Below are 17,622 nucleotides of genomic sequence, written 5' to 3' on the forward strand. Positions count from 1 at the left end.
TCTCACCAATATACAGGAGGGTACTGGGAGCACCAGGCCCAGTGTATTACCCCAAATGACTCACAGGCGAAGTGTCGCCTCACCTAGAAGGACTGCTTAGGGCCCTGAATGGTAGTGAGGGAGGACGTGTAGGAGCAGGTGTAGCACTTGTCCCATTTGCAAGGATAAGTGCAGGAGGGAGATCAGTGGGGAGGGATGAATGGACAAGGGAGTTGCATAGGGAGTGATCCTTGCGGAAAACAGGAAGTGTTGGGGGAGGAAAAGATGTTCTTTGTGGCGGGATCCCGTTGGAGATGGTGGAAGTTCTGGAGAATTATGCACTGGATGCAGAGGCTGATGGAGGGAGAGGAGAAGAGGAACCCTGTCCCTGGTAGGGTGGCGGGAGGATGGGGTAAGAGCAGATGTACCTGAAATGGAAGACATGTAGTTGAGGGTGGTGTTGATGGTGGAGGAAGGGCAGCCCCTTTCATTAAAAAAGGAGGACATCTCCTTTGTTCTGGAATGAAAAGCCTCATCCTGAGAGCAAATGCGGTGGGGCCAGTGGAATTAAGAGAAGGGAATGGCATTTTTACAAGTAACAGGTTGGGAAGAGGTATAGGCCAGGTAGCTGTGAGAATCCGTGAGTTCATAATAAACATCAGTAGATAAACAGTCTCCAGAGAAAGAGACAGAAAAATCAAGAAACAGGAGGGTGGTCTCAGAAATGAACCAGGTAAATCTGAGGACAGGGTGGAGGCAAAATCGATGAAGATGATGAGCTCCACATGGGTGCAGAAAGCAGCTCCAGTGCAGTTGTTGATGTAGTGTAGGAAGAGTGGGGAATGGATACCAGTGTAAGCTTTTCTTTCTTCCACAGCGTTCTATCTTCTCCTATTAGATTCCCCCTTCTCCAGCCCTGTACCACTTTCACCAATCAACTTCCCAGCTCTTTACTTCACTCCTCTCCCTCCTGGTTTCACCTATCGCTTCGTGTGTCTCTCTCCCCTCCTGCCACCTTTTAAATCAACTCTTCATCTTTTTCTTCTCCAGTCCTGCTGAAATGTCTTGGCCTGAAATATGGACTATACTTTTCCCATCGATGCTGCCTAGGGTGATGAGTTCCAGTTCCTCCAGCATTTTGTGTGTATTGCTTGATTTCTCAACTCAGTTTCTTGACTAATAGAGGCAACCTTCCATAAGACTTCCTTATTATCTTATCAACTTCTGCTTCCACTGTCTGGGAGCTATGGACTTGATCTCAATATTCCTCTGTTAATGGTGCTGCCATAGCAATATACTGTCCTTTACATTTGATCTCCCAAAATGTGACACCTATCCCCTGGCAAATTAAACTCCACCTGCCATTACTCCGCCCATATCTATAACTGATCTTTATCCTGCTGCATCCATCGGCAATCTTCAGCATTATCAACAATACCACCAATCCCTGAATTTACTAACCCACACATCCACAGTTTCATTCAAGTCATTTATAGATATTGCAAACAGCAGAGATCCTTGTACACCACTAGTCACAGACCTTTGGTCAGAATAAGTCCCAAGGACAATTGTCCTCTATTGTCTATGGCAGGCCAGTTCTGAATATAAACAACCAAGTGACTGTGGATCACATGTATCTTAACTTGCCACTTGGACAAAGGAATGGATTGGTCAATCCAATGTGCGGTGAAAGGGCAGGATGAGTAACAGATTGATCTGAATGAATGCTAGGACAATCCTTGATTTTTAGTGAGAAGTGTACCATTCTGAGAATTTACCCAAATTTTTCACTCCGTGTTGCTGGTTATTATCTTATTTCATTTCATTAGACTTGAAGAAAGTGGAGATTAGTTTTAAATGTGCGGAAATAAAAATTAACATTATAAGCAAGGACTTACGTTCCATCTTCATTGCTTCGATAAAAGACCAAAAAAGGATCTGATTTCCCAAAGAAATCCTTTTTATCCAGCTTGTTTGCACAGAGCTGCATGGTTGCAATGTCCTGTGGAACACACAGTTTTGCATAAATGTTATATCAAAAGACAGTTCCATAGTTATTGTTTGTACAATCCTTATATCTTACATTATCTTAACCTATCAACGTAACCTTCAATTTCTTTCTCCCTCATATAATTATACAGTTTTCTTTAAATGATCCTTTACATTCCATGGTTCACTCTTCGTTTTTCAGAAACTGGGTTCAATTGCCATGATATTGAGAAAACTGCCAGTTTACTGAAATGCCTAATTACATACTGTATTAGGAACTTGGAGAATATTCTGTTACACCTTGAAAACAGCACATCATCCTACAACTGGGGTAAGAAATGAATGTAAAGTGAAAACTTCCCCTTCAGTCGTGGAAAGCTGCAGAGACTTTGGAGAAGTTTCATAGAACATAGAGCTGTACAGCATAGTACTGGCCCCTGTGTCCATTTTATTAACATTCAGACAACAAAGACACGATTTCCTTCCATTTTAACAACTTTCCTCTCTCTGTTCACATTTAGTTCATGAGGCTACCACTTCTCTACCCACCATCCTCCTCTCACCTTCGTGCACATGCCCATGACAGGGAAAGTGAACATTCCAACTAACGGCCTACATAGTTGAAATGAACAAAACTCAACAATCTCCCATCCTTTTCATGTACTGTACATTAAAAAAATGTCCATTGCTTTCGTTGTATACTTTTACATCTAGTTGTTAGGCCAAATAAATTTCTTAAGACACCCTTTTGTCATGTCCCTTGCATCCAACTTTAGCTGAGGGATGACTGTTGTAGCAAAGTTTTGTGAGCCACCCCATATGAAGTCATCTACATGATAGGTAAGCATTCCAATCACATGACATTCTCAATCTTTCCATTAAAAACAACTGGATCCACTTGTGACATCTTTCCATCTGTTTTCAACATTATTTCATTGATCTTTTTATACCAGTGGAGTGATGCATCTAGTAGACCATACACACACTTTCTGAGTTTCCACAGACTTCCTTCATTTCTGCCTTCAGGCAGGGTTTGATTGTAAATGTTATGTGACAGCTCCATTCCCTGTAAGAATGCATATTTTATGTCCATGCAATGGGGTTGCCAATGCTTTTGACATGTCACTGAGGCAAGTAGTCGGAGAGACTCTGATGCACACATATTGGCCAATCTTTTCGGAGTTCTTCTGTGTTCAGTTCCTCAAAACCTCTAGCCACCTCTGCTTTTGGTGTATTTCTTGTCAGAATTACTTTCAGGGTGCACACCCATCTTGTAGACACCGTGTTTTGCCCAATGCCTCTGACTTCCTTAAACACTCTATTGTTTCTGCAACTTCTGATTTCATCCTGTTTTGAAGATTCAAGTGACACCTCCTTAGTTACTTGGACATCTTCATCTTGACGTTTCTCAGGTGGTCCGGCCTGATCTGTACTTGGTTCAGCATGAAATCTGTCTACACATGACATGTCAACTGACCCTGCAGTGCCAGCAACCGTGGCCAGTTCCAGGTAATTCAGGCTGTACCAGGTTTTGTTTTGCCTGTATGTCCTAAGACTTCAGCTTTTTGTGAGATACCAGTGTTTTGGTCTGCAAATCTCACATTTCGTCATGTTTTAAGACTGAAACTTCCATGTTGTCTTTGACCTTGTGATGATTTCCAATCAAGCAATTCTGTTGACTCCCCAGTTGCACTCTCTTCAGCACTGTCTGTGACTCTGCTAAGCAACTCTGTTGGGTCCTCAGCTGCAATCTCTTCATCATTGTATCAGGTGCTTTTTACTTTTTTGTGTCGTCTCCATGGAGCTCTGATCTTCTTCAGTTTGTGCTTTAAGTAGTCTGGAATGATGCACTCTCACAGAGTAACCTCCATGTCTCATGAATACCACAACTCCATCCTGACCAATGACAACTTCAGGAACTTTGCTTTCTATACAGTCTGCTCTTTGTCCCGAGTCTCATATTTGCCGTCTGTAGGGCGGACTTGTACCCTCCGTGCTCTTCAAATTCTTTCTCAGCACTCTGCTTCAGTGAAAGTCTTCCTTGGAGCACGCAGTGTTGAAATATGTTTCCCAAACCACTCACTCTTTGTAGTGGCCTCTGGAGAACATGGCCTGTCAACCAGTACAGAGGAAAGGTTTGCATTCTGTCTGAACCCAAGTTGATACCAGCTATAGCCACGTACATTGTGCATGGTATTCTTCACCACAAGGGCCCTGTCCAGGGCCGTGTTCCAATCACAGACATTACTTTTCTTTACCTTCAGCATTATTTCAGTGTTTGATTGTGTCGCTCCAGAAGTCCATTACTCCAAGAACCGTATGCTGCTGTTGTCTTTGTTTCAGTGTCAAAGTTTTGATGTAACATTTTGTCTGCCCTATTTTTGCAGGACTTTCACTCTTTTGGTAGAATATACAACCTTTCCATCTGCAAGCTGGACAGCTTTGTAACTGGATGTATCTGTGCTCACCGGTTTATGCCCTTCTTTTCCGTTTACATTGCTTTCATGCCATTTGTCTCCACACACTGTGCACACGCATGTTGTATCAATAACAGCAGATCCTAGAGACTTGATCATCAAAATCTCTGCATCGGATAGCTGTGCATTAGTAAGTGATTCCTTTACAAACAATGTGATATGGCACTCTTCTACATCATCAGGTTTGTTGTCTTCTTCAGTTAACTTGTTCAGTATTATGTGGACAGTGTTTTGCCCGGTGGTAAGTACTCTGACAAACAGCACAGTTCAGTCTCCTGCAGGACTTGTCTAGTGAATTTGTGCCAGGTAATACTGCCTCATCTGGTCACTCTTGGAACTACACTTGCTACTCTCCTGTTTCTGCTCAGTGAAGTATGCTGTCTCCTGACTCAAATGAATTCTGACTGTTGTCTTGATGGCCTTTTCTCCAAAAACCCTCTTCAATGCATCTTTCATGATGCAAATGTAAGTTCTTTACATGCAGTTAACAATAGCAGTCTGTCATTTATGCCTAGACACCCAGTATCCAACAATTTAAAAGCTAATGTAGCAACAGGAAGTTCCATTTTGTATTTGAGCATTTTGTTCAAAATCAATAATATAATTAGTTAAATTTGTAGAACTGCCTCTGGAAATTTTGTCTGTCTGAATATGCCTCATAAATCCACTACCTTTATACCTACAGAAAAATGGAATCAAGAGCATTTATTAGCTTAGTCATTCTGTCATCTTTGTTTAAGACTTCCACTGAAATTCCCATTGCAGTATCTCTTGCTCTTCCTGAAGTAACAGTACAACTGCAAGGACCTGCTTCTTCTTCTCGAGCTCAGTAATGAGTCCATATTCCAGTCTCATTTTTCCAGCTTTCATAAGGCTTGCTCTTGTTGAATGCTGGCAGTATCCTATAGCTGGTAGCTGTCCTCTGCTACCAATGTTGACGTTCAAACAATAAAGACAAGATTTTCTTTTGTTTTAACTTTACTCTCTCAGTTCAAGTTCAGTACACAAACCTGCCATTTTCTTATCCACCATCCTCCTCCCATCTTTGTGCATATGCCCATAACTGGGAAAGTAAACATCCCAGCTAAATGCCTACATAGCCCAAATGAACAGAACTCAACACATTATGTTGTGCTGACCTTCTTGCCTGCTCTGATGTCTTTGGTCTTATGATTTTGACTTTGGCCTTGTAGATGGCGAAAGGGTTTGAGATGTCAAGAGTTGAGTCACTTGTGTCAGAGTACCTTGCTTCAGTCATGGTAAAGTATTTGTATTTCTGCCAACTGAGTTTCGGGTTAATGGTGACGCCCTGGGTGTTAAAAGTCACAGTCAGGGCAATGGAGTGAAAGTCTGTTTGGCTAGCTGCTGCCTTAATTCTTTTGCTGATGATCTAAATGATGTTCTCCACAAAGCGGATGCTTCGTGCACCATCGGCAAAATGCATCAAATCAGAACCAGAATCTCATTCAGGTTTAGTATGATTGGCATATGACGTGATATTTGTTGTTATGCGGCAGCACTACGTTGCAATACATAATAACAAAAGAACTATAAATTATAATAAATATATATAAAAATTAAATTAAATGAGTAGCATAAAAAGAGAGGAGAGAAAAATAAAGCAGTAGTGATTATGGGTTCACTCTCCATTCAGAAATCTAATGGCAGAGGGGAAGATGCTGTGCCTGAACTGTTGAATGTGTCTTCAGGCTTCTGTACCTCCTCCTTGATGGTAGCAATGAGAAGAGGGGACGTCCTGGGTGATGGGAGTCCTTAATGATGGATGCCACATTTTTGAGGCATCACCTAAAGCATTACACTAACTGCTATGCTGATGCATCATTGATTGTTGGTCCAAAATTCTTAATTGCAAATCCTTTAATTTGTAATTCCAGGAGGAAACAAGAAAAGGCCAGATAAAGTTAAAGCTTACCATGGGAAGCCAAGAAAGATCTATAGGCTGTCAAGAGCTTTCTGGCTGGTTGAGACTTTTTGTCTTTGAGCCTGGTTGTTATAACTTTCATTGATGCTGGAGCCCACAGCATTGTAATAAACACCCTTTCTCAGGATTTAATTACACTTTATACTTTATACTTTATTGTCGCCAAACAATTGGTACTAGAACGTACAATCATCACAGCGATGTTTGATTCTGTGCTTCCCGCTCCCTGGATTACAAATATTAAATATTAAAAATATTAAAAATAGTAAAATTAGTAAATATTAAAAATTTAAATTATAAATCATAAATAGAAAATAGAAAAATGGAAAGTAAGGTCGTGCAAAAAAACCGAGAGGCAGGTCTGGATATTTGGAGGGTACGGCCCAGATCCGGGTCAGGATCCGTTCTGCAGTCTTATCACAGTTGGAAAGAAGCTGTTCCCAAATCTGGCCGTATGAGTCTTCAAGCTCTTGAGCCTTCTCCCAGCGGGAAAAAGGCCGAAAAGTGTGTTGGCTGGGTGGGTCGTGTCGTTGATTATCCTGGCAGCACTGCTCCAACAGCATGTGGTGTAAAGTGAGTCCACGGACAGAAGACTGGTTTGTGTGATGTGCTGCGCCGTGTTCATGATCTTCTGCAGCTTCTTTTGGTCTTGGACAAGACAACTTCCATACCAGGTTGTGATGCACCCTAGAAGAATGCTTTCTACGGTGCATCTATAAAAATTAGTGAGGGTTTTAGGGGACAGACCAAATTTCTTTAGTTTTCTCAGGAAGTAACAGCGCTGGTGGGCCTTCTTGGCAGTGAACTCTGCTTGGTTGGACCAAGTCAGGTCATTTGTGATATTGACCCCGAGGAACTTAAAGCTTTTGACCTGTTCCACTTGCGCACCACTGATGTAAATTGGGTCGTGCGGTCCGCTACTCCTTCTGAAGTCAAAGACCAATTCCTTCGTCTTGCTGATGTTGAGGGATAGGTTATTGTCTTCGCACCATGCCACCAGGTTCTTAATTTCCTCTCTGTACTCAAACTCATCATTACCCGAGATACGGCCTACATTCCAAATGGGACAATTTTAATATTAAAAAATCCTCAAAATGTGAAATGCCATGGTTTGTAAAACCCTATCAAAGGCTTTCTTCTGGCTTGAAATGTTAAAATGAAGGAAATCCTCCCTACAACCTGAGAAAGAAAAATTAATTTTCTTCAGGAGCTGGGCAAAAGACAGGATATCTGTGTGAAATAGATAAAGACAAGTGATAATTGGATTAAAATGCTGGACAAGAGTGTACCTAATGAACTGAAAAGGCTGAGTCTGGAACAAAATATTACATCATGTAAAATAGGTTGTCATACAAGCAATGGTACTTAAGTTGCTTAAATTCAAATTATGCATAATTGGATGTGATTTTCCTCAGTACATCAATCTAACATCACGTTAGTCAGAAGAATATATATATTCTGTGTGTGTGATTATTCTGAGTTTGCAGTCAAAATGAAAGATATAAAATAGTTTTATATTCCTGAGTGGAACAAAAATTATTTAATTTGCCAAGGAGTTAAAATATTTTTTAAAAATCATTTTTTGAGATGTGAGTATTGCCTGACCCTTCTGCCTCTGCAGGGCAATGACCACTTGGCAGTGTTTGAGCTGCTGCCGCCCTTCTGATGAAGGCTCCCCCTCAGTGCCAGTACACAGCAACTAACCTGGCTGGCACGTCCGTGGCAATTGGCACAGACTCAAGGGAAAAATGAAGGATAATACCAGAAGCACTTATTTCTTCCAACAAAAGATTATTAGGATAACTAACCTGATTATTTAGTTAAGTACACGCTACCTGTCAGGGAAAGTTATAAAATCCAGCTGTGTCTGAATCATGTGGAGAGACATTGTGAGATACAGCACAGAAGCATGCTACTGAGTCCACTCTGACGTTCAACCACCCACTAATACTACCCCTACATTAATCCTGGTTCCTTAGGGTCCTCATAACTGGGGGTGGTGGTGGGATTAAGCTCCCCCTACCTATTGCTCCCAGTGGTGTGTGTTTCAAATAGCCTTTGACAAACAAGTCCAGCTTCTGGCCTTCACATGTGGTTCAGCTACTAAGAACCATTTCTACTGACAGGCAAAGAAGGAAAAGGTGGGTTATTGGTGCCTTAAAACCAGTCACTTTGGGCAGATGGGACTCCTTTTCTGTGGTTAGCAGCATATCTAGGAGAAGGAAAACTGATTTCAAGCCCTCACTACCTTGCGGTTAGACCCGTTCACGGAGAAGGCTTCAGGAGTAAACTCCAAGGAAATATTCATAGCTGGAATCCCAAAGGCAGTCCTACACTGAGTTCAGTGTTGACTGGCAACTCCTGCAATGCTATTGGTACTAAACTGTATCGGTCTCTGTGTTCCTTCGGGTTCATCAGTTGCATGGAGAGGGGGAGCCTGCTACATGGGCAACAGCTTACTCTCCATATTGTACTGCCCAGGCTTATGTATCTAAACAGCTAGGTCACAACAACCATGGTCAAGTCCGACCAACGGAGGGCCTCACATTAATCCCCCTCTTCCTATATTCAGTCAATGCTCCCCAGAGTCTACCATTAATCTGCACACTAATGGAATTACCAGTGGACAGTTAACCTAGCAATCCACATGTCCTTGGGATCTGGAGGGAAACTGGAGCACCTGGAGGAAACTCACTCCTAGACTGAGAGTGCATACAACAGAGACAACACCAGAAGTGAGGCTTGAACCCAGCTCTCTGGTGTTGTGATACATCTGCTTTACAACCCATGGTAGAGTCGCGGTTAGCACAACCCTGTTATAACTGCAGGTGTTGGAGTTCAGAGATCAGTTTTGGTGTCCTCCTAAGGAGTCTGTACATCCTCCCCGTGGAACATGTGGGTTTCTCCGGGTGCACCAGTTACGTCCAACAGTCCAAAGATGTACCAGTTAGTAGGTTAATTGGTTATTGTATTGTGATTAGGCTAGGATTAAACCTGGGGTTGCTGGCCTTTGCAGCTCAAAGGGCCAGAAGGGCCTATTCTGTGCTGCAGCTCAATCAATCAATCAATCAATAAACTGCACCTCGCTGTTGTTCAAAGGAATCTTCCCTGCTGCTCAGCAGGTGGGGCCATTTGCATTTCAAATTTTATTGTTACATGCACGAGTGCAATGAGAAACTTATTTGCAGCAGCACCACAGATACACAGTATTTCCAGCACCTCTGCAGATAATACTGGTAGTGTGAGGAATGTGCCAGTAATGGATTGGGCTGCATCTAAACTTCTTTGCAGTTTATTAAGTTCCTGCGATTTGAATTGTCAGAGTAGACCAAGGTATGACCAGTCTGGATAGCCGTCAATAATTATTTGGCAGTAATCCTGATAGTGGAAGAATGACATGTAGTGTATGATTCTGAGTGCCTGTCAATATGGAGATGATTTTTTTTTTACATGGGATGACTGTTTTATTTGATACTGCAACAGATGCATTTAACATTCTTGAGCACAAATATTATGCACTAGTTTAAAGACAGCAGACATAAATAACTTTCTCCTGAAGTCCATTTGGCTTGTTCCTTCTGATCCAAGCAGTTGTCCCATACAGAACACAAGGTCATCCATTAGTTCTCAATAGCCAGAGTCAACATGCAGTCTTAACTCCCATTTCACTCACCGCCTCCTCCTCTCATATTTATTTTAAATATTAATGCGAGTGCAGACACAAACAACTTTGTAACCTCTGGGAAATGCTTTGCCAATTTCTGAGCCCTTCATAAAAGAATGTTTGACATCAGCCATAGTCTTTAAATATTGCACCATCACATCTCCTATCCTCAATTAAACACCAAGTGCCCAGAGTGTCAGGCTAATGAAACCCAGACAGCCTGGGAAAAGGCATCTGTAAACAACTGTTGGTAGCAGAAGCTCATCTCATTAGCTGCTGAAGGGGAATTACATGTGTAATTGAAAGCAACATTACAATCAAATCAGCATCAGTCAGGTGTTGCTCATCGCAGCCGATAGAATTTCCACAAGGGGGGAAAGAGCTCTTTGATTCTGGAAAGGTTTGCCAATTAAAGAGAGAATTGACAATATTGGCAAAAGAAATGCTTTCCTGTTGCAGTGTATGAAGGTCATACTGAATCTTTACAACCTCAGCAGGGCAGAGCAGTTCACAGACTCATAACTGGCATCTATCACATGTCACAATCCTTACTTACATTGAAATATTGCTCAGGTTAGGACCCCCGGCACTTTGAGCCACACCACAAAACAATCACCAATTTAACTCTAGTCTAATCACAGGACAATTTACAATGACTAATTAACCTAGTAATCGATATGTCTTTGGACTGTGGGAGGAAACCAGAGCACCCAGTGAAAAACCACGCATTCCACAGGGAGGATGTACAGATTCCTTACAGAGGACGCCAGATTTGAAATCTGAACTCTGACGCCATGCGTTATAATAGCATCACGCTAACTACTATGCTATTTTGGCATCCAGGTGCTCCGTTTTCACTTCTTCTCCCGGGTTTCTTCACCTGTTTATGGTTTATGAAAAATTATTTCTGCACTTCTAAATTCCACTTTCACTGTAACATGTTAGTGTTAAATGACTTGTCTTCCTAATCCCTTTTCTCACCCCTAAAAGCATGTTGCTTTTACATATCGGCAGCACTGAAGGTCCTGAACCAGAGGGAATAACTTTACTCAACTTCACTCACTCCATCACTGAACTGTTCCCACAACCTTTAGACTTACTTTCAAGGACTCTTCTTATGTTCTTGATATTTATTACTTATTTATCTATTATTATATTATTATTTCTTTTATTCTTTCTTTCTGTATTTGCACAGTTTTGTTGTTTTTTGCAAGTTGTTTGTTTTCCATCCTACTGCTTACAGTCATTCATCGATTCTATAGTGTTTCATGCATTTACTGTGAATGCCCACAAGAAAAATGAATTTCAGGGTTGTATATGGTGACATACATGTACATTGATAATGAATTTACTTTGAACTTTGAACCTATCACAGCTAATTCAACCCTTTTCAATCACGACCTTCAGTGTTGTCTCTGTGACCCTGTGGGTTTCCTCTCATATCTCAACACTGTGCAGTCAGGTAGACCAAGTAGCCATTGTGATTCAACCCTGTCACGTAGCTGAGGAGTTGTATAATGTGTGTGTGTGTGTTTGTGTGTGTAAGAAAAATATAAGTTAAATAAGCAGTGCAAAAAGAGAGGAAAGATAGTGAAGTAGTGATCATGGATTCACTGTCCTTTCAGAAATCTAATGGTGAAGCAGATGAAGCTGTTCCTAAAACATCAAGTGTGTGTCTTCAGGTTCCTGTACCTCCTCACTAATGATAGCAATGACGTGAGGGCATGTCCTGGGTGATGGGAGTCCTTATTGATGGATGTCTCCGTTTTGAGGCATCACCTTTGGCAGGCGATCTCATTGCTGGGGAGCCTAGTGCCCATGATGAAACCGGCTGAGTTTACAACCTTGTGCAGCCTCTTCCAGTCCTTTGCAGTGGCCCCTCCATACCAGACGGTGATGCAACCAGTTAGAATGGAACCAGAATGCAACCCGTTAGATATGAGAATAGCAAAGGAGAGACAGGAGGGAAGGGCATCAGAAATGGGCTGACATTTAGTGAAAGGAAAAGACAGAAAAGGGAAAGTCAGAAATTTATCTACACAAATTAGACTGAAAGGTTTTAAGGTGAGGTTGATTCTGGAGACTTGAGTTATGATTCTTACCTTTAAACAGTGTTCAGATTTACTCACAAGACTATTTCATGTTGCAGTAAGTCTAACCCTCTGGAATATAAAATGTTGGTATCGATGCTTGCTTTATATGTGTTTTCTATTTATTTTCAATGTTTTGTAATTGGACACATATACCACAGACGGCTATTATGGTCTCGAATTTAGGTTGCATTTATCCACTGATTTTCCTGTACTGTCCATATAGTGACTCTTCATTATTTTCCTCCAATTCTCCTTGCACCCAAGAACATGTTCCAGGGATCACAATGCACAGGCCTGTTGGAGTGAAGCTACGATGACTTGAAACTGAACAGAGAAGAAGGTTTTGGTTTCTGTTTTGTTACTGTGTTGGAGTAGAGAATTTTAGAATCAAGGCTCTCCCTTCTTCTCCAAGAAATGTTAGCCGATCACATTCAACTGGTTTTGCACCCTTTAGCCAATAGGAAAGGCAGCCTTGGCTTGAAATGGGGAAATCCTTTAGGTTGGGAACAGAAACTGCAGGTGAGTTCCAGTCTTTAACGCCAGCCATAGGGATTCAGAACCCAGTGGTAAAGTGGGAGGAGTGAAGTGGATAGTCACGCCTTTCTAAAATTCATTGTGAAAAATGCAAACATCTTTACAATAAATGTCTGAGAGAAGGATATTTCTGTCAGTTTGTTAAACTGCTGCACAGCAATTTTGTGACATTCAGGAGGAGTTCCATCACACATTGGTTTCAATTCATGGCATTTTACAGTTCTTGTTAGAGGTCACTTTTTATCAGACTACTTTACCAAACAGAAACAAGCAGGGAGCCAGACAGCAATGGTGTGATTTCCCCGACTAAGATGACAAAAGAAAACATGCTCTAACACCAACAGAGAACAATAACAAGGTAATACTGCCCACACTGACCCGACAGTTACTCAGCTCTTCAGCAGACAAGATCAGTGTTCCACATTTTTTCCCGGGAAGTCCCCTAGAGAGATGAGAAGAGAACAGACCATCATTCATTGGCTAAGGACAGGACAGTTTATTACAGAGACCCAGAAAGATGACAGATTGAGGCCTAGGCCATCCCACCACACACAATTAAAAGCAGACTTTTAGCCTCTGAGGCTTGCTGTGGCAGCTTTGCATCTTATTAAAATATGACAAGGTAAGACTGCTTTAGTTAATTAGAACCAAAACAGGAAGTGATTTATTCCCTTATTCAATAACAAAATCTTTTTAAGAACCTTGCAAAATCATTACTACACAGACAGTAGCCACTTGGGCAGCTCAGTTGTACTGGCTCATTGTAGAGCAATCTAGTTAGTCCTTGTTTTTTCTGTGCTTTCCCCACAATCCTGAAAAATTATCCACTTTTGCCAGTCCTATCTAGGAAATCAGCCCGAAACATCCACTGTACGTTTTTCCACAGATGCTGCCTGGCCTGCTGAGTTCCTCCAGCATTTTGTGTGTGTTGCTTGGATTTCCAGCATCTGCATATTTTCTCCTGATTGTGGTTTAATATCACTGACATATGTTGTGAAATTTGTTGTTTTACAGCAGCAGTACATTGTAATACATAATAATAAAACTATAAATTACAATAAATGTATATATTAAACAAAATTAAATGAAATAAGTAGTCCAAAGAGAGGAGAAAAAATAGTGAGGTAGGATTCATGGGTCCATTGTCCATTCAGAAATCTGATTGTGGAGAGGAAGAAACTGTTCCGAAAATATTGAGTGTGCGTCTTCAGTAATTCTGTACCTCCTCGCTGATGGGAGCAATGAAAAGAAGGCATGTCCTGGGTGATGGGGGTCCTTACTGATGGGTGCATCACCTTTTGAAGGTGTCCTCAATACTGGGGACTACAGTGACCCTGATGGAGCTGGCTGAGTTTACAGTTTTCTCAATTCCTGTGTAGTGGCCCCTCCATACTAGATGGTGTAACATCCTCCTTAATATATCCACCTGAAAGTTGGCCATAATGATGCATGTTTTCACTCAGTCGGTGTTGAAAGAATAACTCACTCTACTGAAGTAATAACTGGCTACTGCTTTATTCTGGGATCCTAGCGTACACATCCATCAAAAATATTTCAACCATAGCAAAATGAAGAGCGTCTTCTATTGTTTGCTTCAGCTTAAGAAGATAGACTTCCATAAACACATCGGATTTGCAGATGCTAGAAATCTTGAGCAACTTACATAAGCCATCTAGGCCATGCTTTCTTCTCACTACTACCAATAATGCCCCAAAAGGACATTACTGGACCAAATTTTTTTAATAACCATTCAGCAGCTGGATGACATTTTATCTACATGTAAGTTGTTTGAATTAAAGTCACCAGATACTTTGATAGGATTCACGCTCCAGTGCTTGGGCAATTATTTAAAAAGAGAGCTTTGTGGGCATTTGTCTATTGTATGGGGCCTATCAAAGGCATCAACAGAGCCCTACAAAGGAGAGGTGTTTCTCGCAGGTCAGCGGCGATTATTTAAAAAGAGCTTTGCGGGCGTTTGCCCATTGTATGGGGCCTATCAGCGGTGTTAACAGAGCTCTGCAAACTAAATAACAGTACAGAGGGGATAAGCGGAGTGGCCATTGTCGAGAGTAGGCCAGTGGTGAGAGTAGAAGTGACAGACTTTGGCTCAAAGGAGGCTTCGGCTTGGAAGAAGTGTCTGCTCTGTGTAAAGCATCTGTTAAGGTTACCTTTTTTGTTTTTTTCCCTCTCTTATTGTACCATTTAAATGGCTGTGGTGTACTCTTCTTGGAGAACTGGGAGACCCAGAGTCACCCAGGGAACTACATCTGCATGAAGTTCCAGCTGCAGCTTCTTAAAGACCATGTTAGGGATCTGGAGCAGCAACTGGATGACCTTCAGCTAGTATGGGAGGCCAAGGAGATAATTGGTCAAAGTTACAGGGAAGTAGTCACCCCGAAGTTGCAGGAGGCGAGCAGCTGGGTGACTGTCTGGAGAAATGGAAATAAACAATTAGAAGAGAGCACCACTGTAGCCATTCCCCTCAAAAACAAGTATATCGCTTTGGATACTTTTGTGGGGGATAACCCGGGAGAATGCCATGGTGACCAGATTACAGGCACTGAGCATGGGTACATAGTGTAGAAGGGAAAGAAGGGTGTGGTAGTGATAGGGGACTCGATAGTGAGGGGAACAGACAGGAGATTCTGTGGACATGAACAGGACACCTGGATGCTATGTTGCCTCCCAGGTGCCAGGGTCAGGGATGCCTCGGATTGCATCCACAACATTTTGGAGAGGGAGGGGGAGCAGCCAGATATCTTGGTACATATTTGTACCAATGATATAGGAAGGAAAAGCGAAGAGGTTCTGAAAAGAGAATTTAGAGAGGTATGTAGAAACTCGAGAAGCAGGATCTCCCAGGTAGTAATTTCTGGATTGCTGCCTGTGCCACATACCAGTGAGCGTAGAAACAGGATTATTTGACAGATAAGTGCATGACTGAGAAGCTGGTGCAGGGGGCAGAGCTTCAGGTTCTTGGATCATTGGGATCTCTCCTGGGGGAGGTATGACCTGTTCAAAAGTGACGGGTTGCACTTGAACCCAGAGGGGACCAATATACTTGTGGGCAGGTTTGTTAGAGCTGTTGGGGAGGGTTTAAACTAATTTGTCAGGGAACCAGAGTGAAGGGACTCAGGATAAAAAAGTAAAGATAGCGTGCAGTCAGATTGTCAGGAAGGGGAAGCAGTTGATGGGACTTAGTTGTATCTAAATGTGCGTAGTATAAGAAATAAGCTGGATGATCTTGTTGCAATATTACAGATTGCCAGGTATAATGTTGTGGCCATCACTGAATTGTGGCTGAAGGATGGTTGCAGTTGGGAGCTGAATGTCCAAGGTTACATGTTATATCAGAGGGACAGGAAGGCAGGCAGAGGGGGTGGTGTGGCTCTACTGGTAAAGAATGACATTAAATCAGTGTAGAAAGGTGTGACATTGGATCAGAAGATGTTGAATCCTTGTGGGTTAAGTTTAGAAACTGCAAGGGTAAAAGGCCATTGATGACAGTTATATACAGGCTCCCAACAATGGCTGGGAGGTGGACCACAGATTACAACAGGAAATAGAAAAGGCGTGTCAAAAGGGCAATGTAATGGTAGTCATGGGAGATTTTAACATGCAGGTTGATCAGCCAATGCTCTAACTATGTTAGTAACCTCCTGTAATACCATTGGCTCTTAACTTGGTAAGCAGCCTCATGTGTGGCACCTTGTCAAAAGCCTTCTGAAAGTCCAAATATACAACATCCACTGCATCCCGTTTATCTATCCTACTTGTAATCTCCTCAAAGAATTCCAACAGGTTCATCAAACAGGGTTTTCCCTGAGGTAAGCCATACTGACTTTGTACTACCTTGACCTGTATCACCAAGTACTCCTTAACCTCAGCTTTAGCAACTGACTCTAACATCTTCCCAACCACTGAGGTCAGGCTATCTGTTTTATAAATTCCTTTCTGTTGTCTTCCTCCTTTCTTAAAGACTGAAGTAACATTTGTAATTTTCCAGTCCTCTGGCACCATGCCAGAGCCCCATGATTTTTGAAAGGTCATTTCTAATGCCACCACATTCTCTAACACTACCTCTTTCAGAACCCTAGGGTCTGGGTGACTTATGTACCTTTAGGTCTTTCAACTTCTTGAACACTTTCTCTCTTGTAATAGTAACTGCACTCACTTCTCTTCCCTCGCGCTGTTCAACATCTGGCATATTGCTAGAGTCTTCCACAGTAAAGACTAATGCAAAATACTCATTTAGTTTATCAGACATCTCTTTGTCCCTGTTATTATTTCTCCTGTCTCACTTTCTAGTAGTCCTATATCCACTCTCATTTCTCTTTATTTTTAATGTACTTGAAAAAACTTTTACTATACACTTTGATATTATTTGCTAGCTTGTTTTCATGAGTGGGTTTAGCCACAAGGTAGTGAGGGCCTGAAATCAGTTTTCCTTCTCCTAGATACACTGCTAACCACAGATAATGAGTCCTATCTGCCCAAAGTGACTGGTTTTAAGGCACCAATAACCCACCATTTCTTTCTTTGCCTGTCAGTAGAAACGATTCCCTCTCACTGCCTCCTACCAATCACCCAATGCTCATGTTAGTAAATAAATAGCATTTATTTCAAGAGGTCTAGAATACAAGAGCAAGGATGTGATGCTGAGGCTTTATAAGGCAGTAGTGAGGTCTCACCTTGAGCACTGTGAATAGTTTGGGGCCCCTCATCTTAGAAAAGATGTGCTGGCATTGGAGAGGGTCCAGAGGAGTTTCATAATGATGATTCCAGGAATGAAAGGGTTATCATACAAGGAATGTTTGATGGCTCTGGGTCTGTATTCACTGGAATTGAGAAGGATGAGAGGGGGTCTCGTTGAAACCTTTCCAATGTTGAAAGGCCTAGACAGAGTAGATGTGGTAAGGATGTTTCCCATGGTGGGAGAGTCTA

General features: G+C 41.9%; 1 protein-coding gene across 1 annotated transcript in view; it reads right to left on the reverse strand.

Moving 5' to 3' along the window:
* The window catches only part of LOC140210888 (copine-9-like), a 562,459-nt gene that overhangs the window by 121,105 nt on the left and 423,732 nt on the right, over positions 1-17,622 (reverse strand). Inside the window, exons 7-8 of the mRNA XM_072280144.1 lie at positions 13,057-13,120; positions 1,878-1,981 (exon numbers count right to left, since the gene is read on the reverse strand). Coding sequence (XP_072136245.1) covers positions 1,878-1,981; positions 13,057-13,120 — 168 coding nt within the window. The remainder of the gene's footprint in view (positions 1-1,877; positions 1,982-13,056; positions 13,121-17,622) is intronic.

This window comes from Mobula birostris, chromosome 16 (assembly GCF_030028105.1).
Source record: "Mobula birostris isolate sMobBir1 chromosome 16, sMobBir1.hap1, whole genome shotgun sequence".
NCBI lineage: Eukaryota > Metazoa > Chordata > Chondrichthyes > Myliobatiformes > Myliobatidae > Mobula > Mobula birostris.